General features: G+C 38.6%; 1 protein-coding gene across 1 annotated transcript in view; it reads left to right on the top strand.

The window, feature by feature from the left end:
- The first annotated feature begins 323 nt into the window (after positions 1-323).
- Positions 324-19116, top strand: part of SFI1 (SFI1 centrin binding protein) — a 32862-nt gene continuing 14069 nt past the window's right edge. Inside the window, exons 1-18 of the mRNA XM_032198834.1 lie at positions 324-367; positions 1012-1095; positions 2763-2939; positions 3943-4014; positions 6051-6158; positions 6468-6562; positions 7832-7949; positions 8196-8298; positions 8742-8898; positions 9659-9820; positions 10348-10418; positions 10831-10923; positions 11309-11406; positions 16260-16341; positions 17252-17430; positions 17662-17737; positions 18390-18485; positions 18882-18958. Of these exons, the coding sequence (XP_032054725.1) occupies positions 1076-1095; positions 2763-2939; positions 3943-4014; positions 6051-6158; positions 6468-6562; positions 7832-7949; positions 8196-8298; positions 8742-8898; positions 9659-9820; positions 10348-10418; positions 10831-10923; positions 11309-11406; positions 16260-16341; positions 17252-17430; positions 17662-17737; positions 18390-18485; positions 18882-18958 (1784 nt within the window). The 5' untranslated portion in view covers positions 324-367; positions 1012-1075. The remainder of the gene's footprint in view (positions 368-1011; positions 1096-2762; positions 2940-3942; positions 4015-6050; positions 6159-6467; positions 6563-7831; positions 7950-8195; positions 8299-8741; positions 8899-9658; positions 9821-10347; positions 10419-10830; positions 10924-11308; positions 11407-16259; positions 16342-17251; positions 17431-17661; positions 17738-18389; positions 18486-18881; positions 18959-19116) is intronic.

Raw genomic sequence — 19116 nt, forward strand, 5'->3', positions numbered from 1 at the left:
CCGGCTGCTGCCCGCGGTGCCCGCCCGGCGGCGGCGGCGGGTCCGGGGCGGGCACCGCTCCTCCGCCGCTGCGGGGCGCTGCGGCGGCGCCGCTCCGGCCCCTGTCGGTGGCGGGGAGCGGGGCTTAGCCCTGAGGCCCCGCCCCGCCGCCACTCGGCGGGCTCGCGCCCGGGGCTCTGAGGCGGCCCTCGTGAGGGGGGAGCCCGGCCCTGAGGGGGAAAGGGCGGTGGTGAGGGGAGAGCGCGGCCCGCAGGGCGCTGAGGGAGGGTGGTCTGGTCCCCTGCTTCTCCAGCGTGCCTCCACAAGCACAGCGAGCCGTTAGGGGCTGGCTCGCTGCCTCTAAGGGGGTTCGTCCATTAGAGCTCAGGTCGGCTGCAGTGAGGTGCTTTTTTTTTTTTTTTTCCTGTCACAACTCCAGCCTCACTTGTAGAAATTTACATTGCGGATCTCGTGTTTGCAAGTAGATGGCTGGTTATAAATTCAGTTGGTCTCACAGTCCTTTCTCTGAGGCCTTTGGCCGGGTGTAAGGCGCTGTGTGTACAGAAGGTTTTGCTGGAGCTGGCAGGAATTTGCCATTTTCTTAATTTTTATCTTTTTGAAGGCAGTAGGCAAGGGCCAGTAGTTTAAAAACAAAGAAAGAAATCAGTTTGGGCAGGTACCATTTTTCTACCCCTAGACAATTGATTTAGTTCTAAATTGGGGAACGTAACTTGCAGTCATCTCCGTTTTCTACCACCTTTCCAGCACAGCTCTAGCTAGGCACAGTTGGTGGTTTAGTATCCCAACAATTGTGCCTGTCTGTTACCAACACTGTGTCAGCACGCTATCGTCCAGGTCAGCAAGGCTGTGTGGATGGATGCTTTTTGTATTAAACACCTAGAAATTCACAATGCTATTTGTATGCAGGTTGGGTGAAATGAATTCCTGGCCTTCACAGAGTGCATTTGACATAAATCCATCTGATGGATTCATCACAAATAACAAGAACTATTTTTTTTTTTCTGTCCAAAGCTAATAAACAACATTCCAGTGCAGCAAGTGCATTTATTCACTGCAGACTTGGAACTGTAGCAAAATGGAGAAATCCCAAAGCAGGTAAGTAATAATAGGATGCTGTCTTGTTAAAGACCTTGGCTACTTTTTTAATAATGACATCCTATGCATTCCATGGGATAGCAGAAAGTTATGGTCTCCATGGAATGTTATTAACCAGAACGTGTTCCTTTTCTAAATAAATAATAATTAAACAAACAACAACAACAACAACAAAAGACAAACAAAAGGATGACTCTGTGGGGGTTTATGTTATCATAACACTGTAGTATAAAAAAAAATCTTCCTTGATCCTTAGACTTTAATACAAAACTTCTACATGTTTTATCAAAACTTGATTACTTGCCTTTGGAACAATTTAGAAGGTTTTAGAGGTAATTGGACCTAACAGACATGTACAAAACCTTAGGCTGAAAACTACTTAACATAATTTTACAAAAGCCTTAAACCCTTTTCTTCAAGGTGCATACAGTTGCCTTTACTGCGCGTCTTTACGTGCAGAGAATTCTTTTGTCTTCCTAGATGGGGACTACTCTTTCAGAAAATATTCAAACAATATTTTATAGGAGCAGAAGGACTTCTGTCTCTTGCAAAATATAGGTCACTTTCTTTTGTTGGTTTTGTTTTATCTCCTTGCAGCTGGGTGGAACAAGGCAAAAATATTGTTTCCTCCTAGGAGGTTTTAACTAGTAAACTGTAGGAAACTGAGTTGTTTGTTTGTTTTCAGTGATTTATTCTTCATGCTGTGAATAGTTGTTCTGTTGAATTCCTGAAACTTATTAGTGTAGATTGTTCCAATAACTTCACGGAAACAAGATTTTTTTTTTTTTTACTGACTGTAGCCATGTTTTTTCTAGCTCAGTTCAGGCAGTTACTAGGGTGAGATTTGAGACTGTTCTATTCTGTTGCCTGTTATGGAATTCAAGAATGTGTTTGTGGTTCTAATGTGCAAATTTTCAGGGTGGTGGCAGTATTTGTTTTGGGAAAGAAGCTTCAATACAACTGGTCCAGCAAGTTTTATCTGGTTAGATTTTTTTATTATTCTTGTTTTCAGAATTTATGAAGACAAAATACTTAGAATTCATAAAAACATAAGTTATTTTTCAGATCAGAAGTACATGTGAAAGTAAACTATGACGGGTAAATATGCTTAATTTTGCTTTTTTAAGGATGGATTTCTGAAAATGGGAAGGATTTTTTTTTTAAAGAATAAACACCTTTAGTTCAAATATAAGTAAGGTTACGAAAGAGCTCCTAGTAAAAGTGCAGTGCATATAAGTCAATTTCCAGTTAAAACGATCATTGAGAAGTCCTCAAGATGTTCTTTTTGGTGTAGACAGAAAAGCTTCGTATGCTCAAGAATAAGGCAGAAAAACACATTCAAAACTTTCTGCAAAGGCCTTAATTTTTATTGTATACACACATGGGAGAGAAAGCACAAATGTGTTTTAGTACCTTTTCATTTCAATTTCAGAGGAGAAAGGAATTGTCTCTATCTTGATTACACTGATTTGTCTTATTGCTCATCCTGGGGAGGTGGCCTTAACATTCCACAGATGAAGATAGTGAAAAATGCCTGACAGAGACAATAAATATATTTTAACATTGTGTAACTTCTATATGCGATTGTTGAAATTTTTATAAATTAATATATCGAAATAATTAAGTTAATGTAGCTTTATACAAAATATTTCTTCTTTTTCTTTAAGATTAAAATGCTTTGAGGTGCATGAAATCCAACCACTACCTAGGCCTGAAATACACGCAGTTGGGCAATCCGTTGCTTCCCAGCATTCTGGACAGTTTCAGGGCAGAGGTCATTACTGTCTGCATCAAGCTGGGTATACCTGGAATAGAGGAAGAAGGTTAAAAGAATTCCAGATCAGGTGATAAGTACATTACATACCTTTAACTGAACGGAGCAGGGGTGGAGGTCACACCTGAAGAAGTATGGGTTTAGTAGTACAAGCGAATGCTAGGACAAAGGTTTTATTCACAGGTCTGTCAGGCAGTTTTGAAGATGTCTTGTGGTAATGTGAGGACGTGTATTAGCTCAGATTTCCTACATTTTTGATTTTCTAATGTAAACAATGACCATCTAACATTGTGTGTTATTAGAGGACTGCAAGGTATAATAACTTGGTCTTGCTCTCCTCTTGTGTTTCTTTATATTTGTTTGTTGAAGGAATCTTGACACAGATGGGATGGTAATTGTTTGGAGATCAAAAGCCTAGTACTTTGTTGAACAAATGGAGCTGATGTAGCAGCTCAGGCTTGCTGAAAGAGGGAGGCCCTCTTCATGGCTGTGTGCTTTAATCCCTGTGTCAGCTTTCCTGCTTATGGGGGCCATCTGTGAAGCAATTAACTCTTAAATCCATTTGAGGGAAAAAAAAAAAAAAAAAAGAGTGATAGTATCACAATCCTAGATGAGTGAGCTGAATAGGCATCTGGAGAAGCAGAACTGCTGTGGGGGAGGTGGAAAGAAGGAACATCTCCCTGTTTCAGCGGTAAACATTAGATTGGCCCACTATTCTGGAAATGTGTCTGACAGGGCTGGTTAACCAGAGAAATAGTAACATTACCTCTCCTAATCAGGAAAAAGGCACCCCAGTTAATCGGCAGGCTGCTATTCAGAATCACTGAGTGTAACTGGGCTGCTTGAAAATAACTTGTCAGCCTAGGTTTCCTAGGCAAGTGTGTCACTGACCTCATTATGTTTGTTAAAGGTACTAATTTCATGATGTAGATATTTCGTATATGCATTTGATCTCTGTAAAGTCAGACCCTTAGTGTTATTACTGAAACTACCATAAAAGTTTGTGGTTTTACTGTTGCCCGTGAGTTAACGGTGGTAGAGTCCAAGGATGCTAAACTTTTCTTATATTCCAGATACCTAGAAAGGAAGTTCTTTTATCTGTGGACAAAAAAGACATTTGGACAAGTTCTTCCTTCCAATGCAAGGTAGATGAAATTCCAGAAATTTAGATTTTTTTTTTTTGGTATGGTTTAGTAATGTAACACTGGGTTAAGAGACTAGTGGCTGTCAAGAAAATCCTTGGCTGTCTTTTGTGTGTCATTTGAAGGTTTCCTTAGAATACTCCTCTTGCTCCTGTTTTTGTTTGTTTGTTTTAATAATTGTGGTTAAATTTCATTAACTCTTTTCAGAGGACCTGCAGTTGTCTTGATGAAGTTGAACTGTATGTGCATACAAATGATAGGGTATGAATGTGACACATGCTTTGAATGTAATGATTTTTCAAATTTATAAATAATCTGGAACACAAATAGATCTTGATCTTCAGTTCATTTCACTGTTTGCAGTGTTGTTCTTAATGTATGTATCTGTATATGTTTTGCCGTGCTTTGCATCTGACTTCAAAATACCTGTGGCAGATGATTCATTTTTGTTGTTAGTGTACAGCTACTAAAAATCAACACTTTGATACTCTTTTCTGCTTTAGTTTTAATTTGCATGTTCATTCTTGTTTTACCACTCCCTTGGGAACTGAGGCAGTTACCAGTGGAAAGACCTGCATTTGTTTCAGTCGGAGTAAGATCAGACCCTTTGTTGCCCAGTTTCATTGTACTCTGTTAAAAGTATTCTGACTGTGTCTGCCTTAGTTAGTATCCCTTATACTGAATTTGCATTACTTGCTTCGGCTGTGTAAATTCATGACTTTTTTTTTTTTTTTTTTAGAGTGAGTGGAAATATATTTTCTAAAGTTCGGAAAGGAATATAAGCGATAATTAATTGCCTTTTTAGAATCAGGAGTTGCCAGTTCTCCACAGCTTTTATTTACAATGTTCTATTAGTGCACTGAGTAAAAAATAAATGTATAGCTCATTCTTTTCTTTTCTGTCTTCTTTTTCTTTTTTCTCTTTTTTTTTTTCCTGCTTAAGTGCTTGGAATGACTTAGCAACGTGGGGTAGGTAGCTATGAATTGCAACTTGTGAGAGGATTTGTATGTGTTTCACTGACAAACATCAAGGTATTCTGGACCTAATCCTGTTGATATTATAGGCAAAACCAATTTCATGAAGTTAGTCTGGGCTTCTTGTATGCTTTTTGTTTGTTAGCTTGTGTGTTTCGTGGGTTCTTCCATTTTCCTTCGCTCCATCCAAAATACAAACAGCTGAGGAAATTTTGGAAAGCATTCATATTCCAGCTGATGAGACTTCCACGTTGTAAAATGTTGGTCAGGTTGTTTTGACCAAAGGAAAAATGTTTCAGAGAATATTTAAAAATAAGAAAGTGAATTGCTTGAATAATAGATGAGGACCCTTATTTTTAGTTAAAGAGAATTTTATCCTATGAGATAAGTGATCAAAATCCTAATTCCATCATATAGATTCTCTTCTACCTGAATTTTCAGTTGTTCACAGTTCACTTGAAATGTAGCATCACTTCTTACCTGGTCAGGTTTGGGAATTAAATTTGGGTGTAGAAGTGGAGGCTGTTCTTCTGGGGTTCAAAGGATTTGGAGGCCATATGTGACTTGTAAATCCATTTTGTGTGTTAGCTTCCATGCAGAAGGAGAAGGTAAACGAACAGATAAACAGCTTCATTTTTGGCATGGATAATGTGCAACTTCATGAAGTAGTTTTTAAGCTTATTTGAGTGTTCTTTGGGAAGATGTTAAATTCGGGATGACTTGAGATCAGTATGCTGCTTCTAAGAACACAATGGAAATATTAAAACATTATAAAATCTGCAAGCAGCTTTTGTATTTATTTTGATATGTAAAATATTTTATGCTAAAATAACTGAGACCAAAACTGGCAAGGAAAATATTTGCATAGTTTAGTATGTAGAGCCAATAAACTGATTGCTTCTTGTCATACTTAAAGAGCCTTGGAATAGGGTGTAACAGTAGAGTAACACGCAATTACATGCTCTTAGGCTAATCAGACAAAATGAAAATCTGCATTGAACTTATTTGTGGTCAACCTGGAAATGTGTTTGAAGTTTCCCATGTCCAAATCTTTCACCTGCCTAGATGCTTTTATGATCAGAAGATTCTTCAAAAAACATTCAGAGTATGGAAGGAGCGGTGGCCTGTTTGCAGAGAAAGGAAGTTGATCCTCAGAGCTGACAACCACTACAGGTTTGTGAAATTGCTTTCTGTTACTGAGTGTATCTAACTATACTAGAAATTTTCCTTAGGTTCTAAAGAAGTTGTTAATACCGATGAACAATTAATGTAGTAAAATGACAGCTCTAGGTCAAGAGCAATGTCTTAACTGTTTTGTTTTTTTTTATATTTTTCTCTCTCTCCCCCCCCCTTTTTTTCTTAGGATGCAGTACGTGTTTCTTATCCAGCATATCTTTAGAGTGCAGCTGAACTTAAAAGGATCCTTCTTCTAGGCATTGGTAGCTGTTACATCAAATGGCTTTTTTTTTTATTATTTTTCAGGCACTTACTCCACAATTTAATATTCAAAGCTTGGAGAGCTTATGTGTGCCAGCAACAGCAAAAGAGGATGAAATACTATGTTGCAGAGTCTCATGGTAAGTGTAGAAGGGGGGTAACTACCTGTATTTGGGGACATGCTGAGGTAGGAGTTTCCAAGGGAAATGTTTGCACAGAATCTCTGTCCCTTCCACATGTTTGTGCATTTAACTGGAACTGGATTGGAATTCTCCATCAACTGTGCTTATAGAGATTAGATCCTGATTCCTCATGTTATAAACTTAGCCACACGTATTTTACCTGTATTCACTATTCCTTCCAGCTTCTGCCATGTAGTTGAAAAGAAGCCCAAACTTTTGAAGTGGTCATAGTCTTATGTAGCTCCTTTCTTCTGTGTTGGATTTGTCTTGCTGGTGAAGTTGCCTATACTGGTTGCAACTTCCTTAAGTTTCAGGGAATATCAATTTCCATGAAAGGGAAGATGACTCCCTTTTAAACATGATACCATGATTTTGTTCTGTGTTGATTTACAAAATAAATTAACTGGTCTCTTTGCATATGAATGCTAATATTGGAATATGATGTGTTCTGGCGTTTTGGAAACAAACTGATGGACTTTCTAGACTAATGTAATTACAGAAGCAGCTGTGTGTTACTTAGTCAAAATGATTGAAAAGTGACCTGTTTAAAGACAGATCAAAACTTGATTTACCAGATCACAAAGAAATTTTCCAAATAAAAATATTTTTTGAGGGATAAATTTGAAGTAGTATAAAATCAGTGACATTTTTGATCATTTCTAATAACTTTGCTTCACTGATATCAGTTCTGACAAGCCAGACTTATATGAGGCAGGGCAGTGCACTGGATGATGTCGTAAGCTGGAATTTGTGACACTTCTGATTTAGGTGTGTGACTGGCTTGCTAAACAAACTTGGCTTGTTTCTGGTTGAGTTCTCTGTGATGTGGGAATAGCTTGAAAAGTTACTGATGAATTTTTTTTTGAACTAACCAAAGAGAAACCTGCAGTTCTTATTTAAGAAGATTGTTATGCTGAATATTGTTATCCAATTATACATCCTGTCAGAACCAAAGATAAAACAATGCCGTACTCTGATAATTCACACTGCTCTGAACATGTGGCATGATCCTATTGATGTTTCAGAGATTTTTCTTGTCCATTTGACTCCCTTTGCCGAGGTTGGATGGTTGTGGCTAGCTCTGGTGGCTGTCATTTTAGGGTTTCCCACGTGGTGTCACTGCAGGCTGCGGGGACTGGAGCTCGGCAGCAGATGGTGTTATGGGGTGCTTAAAAATGCCAGATTGTTGCATGAACTTAAGATGCTGTCATTTTTTGTTATGCACAGCAAAGAAGCAAAAACTACTCAGGACCTGGCAGCATTGGCTGATTTATGTTGATGTTCAAAGGACAAAACAAAGTATGCACACTGTGGCGCTGGCATTCAGGGAAAGAAGCTGTTTGCGGTAAGAATGGAATGGAAACAGACAGGGAGGCACTGACCACAAGGCTGTGTTTTTTAACTCGTGTTCTATGATCTTTTCCTACAGTGGCTTTGTTTCATGTTTGATTTTTACTTGAATTCTTCCAGTATGCCTATAAACTGTGAATTTAAAGGGTGGTTATTCATACCTTTTCCAGTGAGAGGAAGGTGTTTTCTTGCATAAAACTATGGAACCTGCTATTGAATGTCTGTAACATTGCTTTGGCAGCATATCATGGGCAGTGTGGAGAAGACGATGCTATCAGAACCATGCTGGACGTAAAATGAATGTTTTAGCTCTGCAGCATTGGGCCCAGAGCCTACAGTTTCGAGTAAGTCCTAGTAACTCCTGCTGCTACCATTTCTAATGTTTAAATTGCACACAGATGACAGATGTGACTAATACATTGCAGATCAATTAAAAAAAAAAAAAAGAAAGAAAAAGGATTTCTAATGGGAAAAGTGTGAAAGCATCAAACAAAAAAAAGGAAAAATGTTTGCTATGGAAATTCTTTGTGTCTCTACCTTTTCTACACTGATGCTGCTTTGGGTGTTTGAATGGATTGGAGTGAGAGAGCAGCCTATAAATGTAGGAGGAACGTGAGGATATAAAATCAGCCTCCTAAAGAATGGTTTACTTGGGAAATGGTTTAGTTGGGAAACCTCATTGCTCACGGCTTCACTCTTGTACTTATGGAGAGTTCTTTGTTCTACTTCTCTAATGTTGTCTGTTCCCCTCTCCCCCCTTGCTGGCCTCCCTCAATTGTCCTGTCAGGCTTGGTTGCAGTGGCGAGAGCTGTATTTATACATCCAGAGTGACAAGCAGAAGGAGACTAAGGCAGTAACTCACCATCTGCACGTGGAATTGAAGAAAAGCATGAAAGCATGGCTGGGGTACTTAGAACTTCACAGAGCAAAGAAATGTCAGAATGGTGAGTGAAAATGGTGATTTAGGGCAGAATAGCTCAGCCCCCTTGCTTAGGGCTCAGCAGTGTTTATTCTAGGAGACACCGTGGTGCTTCTTGTTGCTGCTGTCCCAACAGATGGTGAGATCCAACTTGAGCTGTACGTTGCCACAAGCCTGGCTAGCTGAGGTTCTGTACTGAACTGTGAGGAAGATCACCTCCTTTCCATGTGATTTAAAAGAAAATGCTTTACTGTTCCCTTGATGAAAACTTGCACATTACAGATTATGTTCTAAGATGTGTGAGAAGGATATATTTGTTGGGGCTATTATCAGTTAATCTGTGTGAAGATTTTTTTAGTAATCAGACAAATCGCAGCTCCTACAGGATGGTAAGGATTATTACAGCAGTTCTTTTGTTTCTCCCTTGAAATCACTGGGACAAGTTCAGACATTTTTGTGAATGCCTTTTGATTGGTGGTAGTAGAAAGACTTCAGCTTGGCTATCAGGACACTAGTAACAGCAGAATGCTGAAAAGTGAGCTTGTATATTGCACAGTGGCACTTGTTAAATCAAGGGAAACTCATTTCCCTTCTTGAATCAGTACTGTGTGTTTCTGCTTTAAAACTGCCTTTGTGATCAAAAAGAAGAATGTAGTCCGTAGTTGAGTGTTAACTGAATTCTTACCACTGTTTTCCAGTGCTAGGAGCTTCTATTGCTTCGGAACCTGAAATAAATTAGTCCAGGACAGGATAATTCACGAGTAATTTGTGTGTTTGTTTTCTAGAGCTAGCTCAAGAGCATCACCAAGGCAGGATAATCCGTCAGTGTTTCTCAAATTGGCGGCAGTCATGGGAGTGCAGGAGAAGAGCACATGCTCAACAAAAGGAGATAGGAAAACTATCAGCGAGGATTGCTTTATGGAGAGCTTTTGCACACTGGAAGCATTGTATCCATTTTCTATTGAGTTGCTAGCGTTACTAAGGTTAAGAGCATTACTGCAGTGGGAGGATTTGGTTAATAAGCCGGAATATCATACAGTAGCACAGGTAACAAACGTATCATTAGAAGGATGTATGTAAGGCTCTATTAACAATTAATAAAACTTGCAATCATAGTATGTTAGCCTTTTGATAGCTAAGTGCCTGCAAGAGAAAAATCTGCCTGCATATGAAAAAAATCTGTCATACTGACAGCATAAGTTACAATGAGATTGATTTTTATACTGTTCTTGTGTCAGAATTTTTCTTGAGCTGTCCTGTTGGCTACTACAGAACAGTGAATCAGAAATGTGTTGTGTTAAGCCTGCAAAATCTAAAACTTGACTGTAATCAAAATATCTCCCTACAAATAACAGTGCAGGAAATTCAAATGTTGAAGTACATTTAGATGAAAATGTAGTTCCCTTCTGTGGGAGGAGGTTGTATATTTATCAGGATAGGTGTTTGTGTAAAAGATGCTTTAACTCAGTAACAGATGTTGTACTGTGTGTGGAAGAGACCCAGCAGTGGGAGCTGGCTGAAAAACATCACAGGCATCATCTGCTGGTAAGAGCACTGTTACATCACGTGGAAGAGGTTGTGGAGAGAATTCAAATACTTGTGACTGGCATTGTGCCATGAACACTAACAATGGTGCACGGGTGTTAAGTGGGGGATGTTTTTGCCATGGTGAGTTTCCAAAACAGGTTTCCAAATTCCAGATGTTACAGAATGCCAGTTGAATCCAGATGGGAAGTTAGTTGCCTCACAGTAAAACCCTGGGAATGTGGAGGGGAATTTTGGAGAACTGATGACTTATGAGAGGAGATGCATGGTTTTGTTGATGACAAGATGCTAAATTTTAGATATTGTAAGGAGTAGCATCAAATGTAGGTTGTGATATGTAGCCAGTTCTAAACTGATGAGTGCTTGCTGACTTGGATTTTGTGAAAGTTGTGTGCATTTCTTTCTATTACAGAAACTTGGGTTTAAGGGTCTTCAGCAGAATGTTATGAACACTCGTCTTCAGCAAATGAGAAAAAATCTGTCATACCGTCAGTATCAGATTACAGTGAGTTTGACTTTGTACAGTTCTTGTGTCAGAGTTTTTCCTGAGCTGTCCTATTGGTGTCTACTTCCAGCTACAAAATGTTTCTTGTTAAATCAGTGGCTTTGTTTCTAAATGCTAATAGCCACAGAAAATCTCTTGCCTAAATCAACTGGCCATCTTTGGTATGTTGTTTTAGTTTTGTGATTTTAATGTTTATTGTGACTTTTTATTTTGCCAGAACAAATTATAGCAGGTTATAGACGAAGTTTGTGTTATGGGACAGTGCAGCCTGCTGCAACAATGGTTGCCCACTGCATGCAGTTTTAATAGGACACTTAATCTCTCTTTGCTTTCTTCTCCTTCCTTTTATGGCTCTGTTTTTCATATCTTTGTTGTTCCGTTTCAGGTGCTGCAGAAGTTCTGGAACCTCTGGAAGTCCCGTTTGGAAGAGAAGGAGGAAGAACAACAGCAGGCCTTAACATCCTTGGCTCATGCACGTTACAGGTATGCAGAGAAATATTCATATAAGTTTATATAATTGTGGGATTTGTGAGCCTTTGGTTCAGTTTTAAAATCTGCTAATACCTTTAGGAGCATGATCTTCTTGATGCAAATTGCTTTCATGTTTTCTGTGAATAATAGACAGTTGATAGCTCCTGCCTCTCTGTGAAGTGTGAGGGGGAGATGGAATAAGCCTAGCTATGAGACTCTTAATACTGAATACAAAAACTGGAAGTTGTCCTGCTAAGAGCAGTAGGTAGTCAGAGCTCAAAATTCTTGCTGCCACTTTATTTTGGGAGATTTTCTGATTTTTGATTCAGCTTAGCAGGGGAGAGCAAGATCTTTACCAGACAGGTCTGTGTGCTACTCAGGGCAGCATGCTGTCTTGTATAGTGCACAGATCCTGAAGCTAGAGCTGAAACTGAAAACATTTCAACCACAGTATTGTGGTGTTGCTCTCAAACAAATGAAACCTGTTGAGATATCCCTGAGTGAGCATGTTAGTGCAATAAACCACATAGATTTGCTTGGTTTAAATGAGGTGCAGGGTAATAAGGGAATGAAGAGAAACCTTGCTGTGCCATGCATGCTTATAGGTGACGTTCTCTCTGTTGTTCTTTTATCTGTTTAGCACACCTCGTGTTCAGAAAGACATTTGATTTTTCCACAGTTCAGAGAACTACGTTGCGGCCTAATCAGAATCTTCCACACCATCAAATCTCTATCTCATTTCTTCTAATCCTCCCAGCAGGGTTGGTTGAGAGTTGTAAAACTTCCTTGATTAAGAGAGACTAATATTACAAGAAAAAGTGAAATACTTGGTTCTGAGTTAGAGTTGATTCATGTTTAATTTCCAGGGCATCGTTATTGCACAAATCTCTCAAGCTGTGGCTAGAAAATGTCAAGTGGAGAAATTTCAGGCAGGTGTGGGGTCTCACTAGTGTTTCAGTAGATTTTTACTGTCTGTGGAGTCCATTTGCTGACCATTGGTTGTTGGAAACAGTCTGCTACTGTCTTTCTCTGAATCCTCTACTGACAGCTAGCTTTTATCATGCTCTGCAGGGCAGGTGATGCTAATGCCATCTGAGTCTAGAGGAATAATTGTAATTTGATTGTACTGTCTTTTATGTTAGACTGCTTCAAAGTAGCCTCTTCAGTTGCAAGATTCAGAGTGAAGCTTGGTGTCTAACTTGGAGCGGATAACAGTGTTGCCCATCATTTGGCTTGGTTTTGGGCAGGAAAGGTTAAAAGGACTGAAATTACAAATAGTTCTGCAATTCAGTCAGTTAAAATAGAAAAATGATTTTCTGCTGGTCTGTTGTTGGTGAAGGGTAGCTTTTATATTTTTGTGTGCATTTTTATATTTTTTGTGCTTTTTATTTTTATTTTCTTCAGCAACTACTCGGATGGTTTCTTCTAATTCTTCTTTGCTGGAATAACTGATCACTAGGCATTGTCTTTTTACCCAATGCAGTTTTGGTTTTGATTTCAGGACCTCTCTTACAGTTCATGAACATAGCAGTGTTCATAATCCCTATGAATAGCACTGGATTACATGAGTATACCCAAAATAAATGATTACAAGCTACTTGTGTCATCATACATTAATGAGACAGATTATTTTGTCTTTCCGTCTGTGAGAGAAGTCATCAATGCATTTTCAATGTTAGAACCAAACCCATAAAGGCAAATGTCTGTAATCTATTCAGAACTAACTATGTTTATTTATTTGAGATAGTGTTGTTCTAAATCCCTTAAAATAGAGACTGTGGAAATCTTCAGAAAAGGAGTCAGGCTGGTTTGCACCTCTTTAGAGACAGTAAGTCAAAACCAATAGACATTTGGGGAATAAAATCTTGGCAGCCTTTCAGGCATGGAAGTAGTTTAAGAGCTGTGAACAACACTGGAGAGAGATGAAAAAAATGTTACTGTTCTTCCACACAGACTTAGGATTGTCCTTATGAAATTAGTTTGTTATGGATGGTGTTTTGGGCTGCTTCAATGAGTCTTTAATAAACTATAGGTTTTGTAAGATTCACTTAGGTTGCCTGATGAAAATAGAAATGCTCCTTGTAAAGAGTTCTTCAGGAGTCTTAGCTGCTTGTTCTTAATTTGTGGAAAAATGATTTCTTGATGTCTTGACTTCAGGATCACTTCGGTTTTGTTCAGAGGTCACTGAAGAAATATTACTCTGGTTACCTACCTTACAGTCAGTTGCAGTATGTGCAGTTAGATTCAACATGAAACAAACAAGATGTACCTGTAAACTTCAATTTTGGCTCCAAGACCAGTGTGATACTCATAGGAATAGAACCTAAACTCACAATGATGATATTGATTGTTTCACAAGTTTGGTCTTGCAAGAAAATAAATCAGTTACAATTCCTAGAGTTACTCCAGTTTAAGTTAGGAAGATTCCCAGTAATTTCACACTGCAGCTTCAGAGTTGCTTGTTGATTCTGCTGTCTATTGAAGTAAACGGATGCCATAGGTTCTCATCACCTCTTTAAAATTCAGCCATTAGCCTTTGTCTCAGGGTAATGATTTATCTTACTGATTACTTTTATGGAGCTTCAGACACGCCCAGCAATTCTAAGATTGTGCATTTGTTCATTCTGGAAATCTGAGGGGGATGAAAATACTGATGGAGAGAAAGAAATGTTAATCTTTTTTGGGACTCCTTAAAGACCTTACCTTGGCTTGTATTCTTAGCCTTGGATTCAGCCCTAACCCTTCAGTTAGGCTCACAACTTCTTGTGCTATTAAACCCTATCTCCCATTTTCTGTATTAGAAAACTAACAGTTTTTTTTCTACTCTTGGAAGGTTTATGTTTGGAAACAGTCTTAGAATGAATCTACTCCTCGGACACCTCCTGCATAAACTGGGAGGGGAAAAATGTTCTTTTAGCATTGAATCCTGTTTCCTAGTAGACTTGGGAGCTTACAGCTTTCATTTGCAGAGGACGGTCACATCCTCTGTTTTAGATTGCTGTGTTTCTGTCAGGTTTCACAACTGAAAAACAAGCTGTAGGAAGCTTGGTTTTCATTGGATATCGGCTTGCTTTTTGTGAGAGTAACAAGTAGGTTTGGAGTGCATTTCTGCAAGCAAGTGGGAATTTTTCCACCCTGTGTTAGAGTGCAGCAGTGGTGTGTTAGCTTATCTTCTGCAGACAAGGAGAGAGAGAAGGCTGAAAGTCCCAGGAGGATAAGCTCTGTGAAAATGAGTTGTAGCATGAAATTACTGCACTGTAATTTATGCCTCTCATCAGGAAGAGGATGAATAAATACATGGTTCAAAGGTTTCATCGATTCTGTAGCTGTACCTTGATTCCGTAAGCCAGAAATATTTTTGCATGCAATCTTTTCTCTTTAGAAGAGTATAAATGAAGTCTTATTTCCTGAACATACAATTGTAAGAAGTGTGTTCCTTGTTCAGATGTCTGGGGCTGCTTTCCAACCAGATCTAAGTAAAACTTTCATGACAGTTTGCCAGAACTCAACTTCCCTGTTGATCTCTGATGCACATATGTGCAGTTTCATATGTCAGTGCCCCAGCTGCTGCATCTGGTGATCAGGAGATACCCCAGAAGAGCCATCAATTGAGATTTGTGACCGTCTGCTGATCAAAGATGCTCTTGTTGGCAGCTACCTGTACCCTCTAGAAAGACTCACTTAACTCATGTTGTTTACTATAAATTTGAAATGACTTCTAATAGCCACCTACTAAAAATCACCTGCTAAGAGTCCGAAGTGTATTTTGAGCTAACTAGAGAAGGGCTGGGACTTGCTGACAATCTAATTAGTATACCCACATGATTAAGTTTTAGAAATAACAGATGTAGTTTTGAGTGGGTGTTAGTTCTACTAGACTAACTCAAACTTCTGGACTGCGACACTTCTACCATGTGTGTTCTGTGTGAGAGCATATAGTTGTTAATCACAAATATGTATTTGTTGCAACTTTGGGATACTATTTGATAATAAGTCTTGTGCATCCCTGGGAGGAGGCAGGCTAGAAAGGAAGGTTTATCTCCACCTACAAAGAAAAAAGCTTTGATAATGATGGCAACTAACTTTGCCTTGTTTATAAAGAGGCTTTGGTAGAATTCATTCAGTGTTGACACTAGACCACTCTGCTTTTATTATTTGTTGTCATAACATTTTTCAAGTCCTATTACAATGTTTGTTTTTCTTTATTTAAAATAATAAAAAAAAATAAAAAAGAGTAATAAAAAATAATAATAATAAATAAAAGAATAAATAAAAGAATAAATAATAAGAAATAAATAATAAGAAATAAAACAAAAATAATAAATAATAAATGATAAATAAAAGATGTAATAATAAATAAAAGAAAATAGAATATAGAATAATAAAAATAAAAGAATATAGAATAATAAATAAAAGAAAAAGAATAAATAATAATAAAAGAATAATAAAAAGAGTAATATCTTCAAAATATTTCCAAGGGAGGAGGGAGCAGACTATATTTGTAGTGGAGAAGAAGTATAAAGTTGTTATATATTTTTGTGTTTTTGTAAGTAAAATAAATTAATTGATCAGTGGTTGGAATGATCTTTTGAATGATCTGAATGAAAGCAGGGAGTTGTAATAGCTTCAGTAAATGCTTTAGTCTTGTCCCGTGTGTTTTGCATAGGATTTCAGCTGACAAATGGTGGTTTTTTTTAAACCCAGAGACTTATAGAGAGACAGAGCTGCCTGATTTCTAGGGAAGGCTAGCATAAATTAGAAAATGAATTAACTATTTAAGCTGTAGATGTGTTGGTCTTTTGAAATTCATAAAATAAGTTGTCTGAATTATCTTCTGTGCTGATATTCTCCCTCTTTGCTTTCAGGAAGATGTTGATGAGACGGATATTTGACACGTGGTTGTTGAAGGCGTGCAAGGAGCAAGAATACAGAATGGAAGAGAAAAAGGTAAAAGTAATTCTTTTGCCTGGTCTTGCTCAGGAAATAGAGGGAATGATTTCTTGTTCACTATTTTGAACATCAGTTAATGTGAGATGGGCTTTGTGTTGTAAACACCTTTCTCTCTGGTGGTGGTATTGAATCAAATCAGGGAACGCATTGCAACAAGTATTTGCTAATCACCATTTTAATTTAAGCTGCTTATTAATAAATATAATCAAACTGTTATTGTTAACAGATAACTATTCATGCTATTCATTCTCTTATTCCCTCACATAGTGTATATATATGCTCTCATTCTGTTTCGTAGTTACCTGGTTGAAACAATAACAATAAAGAGGAGTCACCCCAGCTAGTTCCCCACTCTAGCTATAAGTACGGGGTTGTGCAAACACAGTAGTGGCTTCTAGGTTGGTGTCCAGGAAGTCCCTCAAGGGGTCTTTCGTTTCCTAAGGTGTAAATATGATCCTGTAGTTTTTTATATATCAGCCACTGCCTTATTTTATGTGGTGAGCTGCACAACTCCTAGTCAAAGGTAGTGTGTGCTGGTGGCCTTGTGGAGATAGGGCTGGCTCTTGGTGTTCTGCGTTTATCTGCTCATACATATTCAACAGGACTTGTTTCTTGAGCTTATCGATTCTTGGGAGTCTTTCACATGCTGGTTATCAGCTTCTGTGTTTCCTCTTTGGTCTTCTGTTTTCTGGTAACAGTTTCTCTGTCCACGTACATAGAAATGTGTAGAACACTGTTCACACAAGCTCACAGCAAAGGAACTTTGATGTGTCCATTGTTGGTCAAAATAAAAAAGATGAAAACACATGGGGGACAGTTCTATGCCTGTCAACTTTTGAAAAATTGTCTTCTGTTGTTTGCAGCTGGCATTTGTCACAAATTTATTGCCACCTTCTCTCCATTATAGGCTATATTTCATTTTGAAAGGCAACTGCTGGTTTGCTTCTGGTGCCTCTGGTGTAGAAGAACAGCTGCACGTCTGGAAGAGAAAAAGGGGTTGGCTTGTGCAAGAGATCACTACAGGGACCTGCTGCTGCTAAAGGCTTTTTGTCTGTGGAAACAAAAAACTCAAGAGAGAAAAATGGAGTAAGAAGTTTTTTAGAAGAGAGAATTATTTGGATTAGCCTTGTGGTGGCCCACTTCTGACAAAGCAGTATTTAATTCTTAGTCACTGACTTCGTATTTGTGCTTTAGATTCTATTGGTTTGTCTTTTACTTAGTAGACTGAAAATAGCGAGCGTGGACATGTCTGTGCTAGAGGTGTCTAGTAACATGGATTGTACTGGAGGAGAAATAATTCAATCATTTTTCCCATAGGAGGCTCAAGGAGAGCCAAGCCCTAAGATTTCACTATTCAAAGTGTCTGCAGCAGTCTTGGAACAAGTGGAGAAAGGTGAGAGAGTTAACATATGGCTAAATGCTTGAAATTGGATTGCTTGTACCCATTAAAGGAAATGGTTGATTTTAAATACTAGTCATTCCTAAGTTTTCCTCTCTTGCCAGGTGGATAAAATCAGTTCAGTGTGGCTGGAACAGGAATTGTGTAGCGAATAAAGGGAGTTCTTCCTGTTCACTTGTTCAGGGATAGTGAGAATGGAACTAGAGCTTTTGAGATTTATCTGAGAATGTAACCAGCATTAGTGTGATCAGATTGTTCCTAGTCAATGCCAATTATGTCCTTTGCAAAGCTTTATTTAAGTTAGAAATTTGCAGTAAGTCTGTGGTGTATGGCTTATAGTTATGCACAGGTCATAGCACGCAATATCAGATGGCATTTCATTTTTATGCCATCTCTTGCCATGACATAGTGTAGCAAATGCATCTTTGAGAGGGTTCCTCAAAAAGGATGGGAAAAAAGGCATCAACTAGCCTTTTTGAGAGGAATAGCAGAGTGCAGGACTAGTTTGAAAACCTTTCATAGCAAGAAAAAGAAGTGCTGTTTCACCAGAGATTAGAAATGATCCTTTTCCCTCTGCTCTTTGCCATTGCTAGATTTCCCTCCATCACATATCTGTTCAATCTCTGCCTTTTTTTTCTCTGTGTAGTATGTGGGACATCGGTGTGAGAAATGGACAAAGCTGGTGCAAGCAGATATGCACTATCAGCACACACTACTGAGCAAGACATTGGCAGCCTGGAAGGTAAGAGAGAATGACACTTTGTGGAACTTGTCTGTGTGTGCTGAAATGGCAAATAACAAGCTGCTATGTTGTTTCACTCCAGGTGCTTATGCACCAAGTGTGCAAGTAGAATGGAAGCTATTGTAGCTGGCTAGTGTGAGTGCTAGCATTATTCTTTGAAGCAAAAGAAGCAATGTCATCTTGTGGTGTCGGTGAATGATAAATAATAGCATTAATGACTATATAATGACTACCCATCTCAGAAAAACTGCATTTGATTCCAGTAGTTAGAGCTTTTTTTTTTTGTTGTTGTTGTTCTCTTAATTCTAAAGCTGCTGTTAAGAGTTTCCAGATATCTTCTCTCCTCAAAGGTCCCGGCAGTTTAGGAAATCTCACCTCTCGTTGCTTTTCTTACAGAGTTATCAACATAACGTTCAGTGCATCCTATACCAAGTAGCTGAAAAGGAGAAACAGCACACTAGACTACTGCTGCGGTAAGGCCATATTTCCTTAAGCAGCATGAGAGCGAATTGACTACATTGCAGCCAAATTACTCTATTGCTTTTGCTGCCACCTGTGTAAAATTTTGAGCATTTGGTGGTGGGAATTGTCTACTCTGCATTGCTATTTCTGTGCTGGTCAACTAACTAAA

This window comes from Aythya fuligula, chromosome 17 (assembly GCF_009819795.1).
Source record: "Aythya fuligula isolate bAytFul2 chromosome 17, bAytFul2.pri, whole genome shotgun sequence".
Classification (NCBI taxonomy): Eukaryota; Metazoa; Chordata; class Aves; order Anseriformes; family Anatidae; genus Aythya; species Aythya fuligula.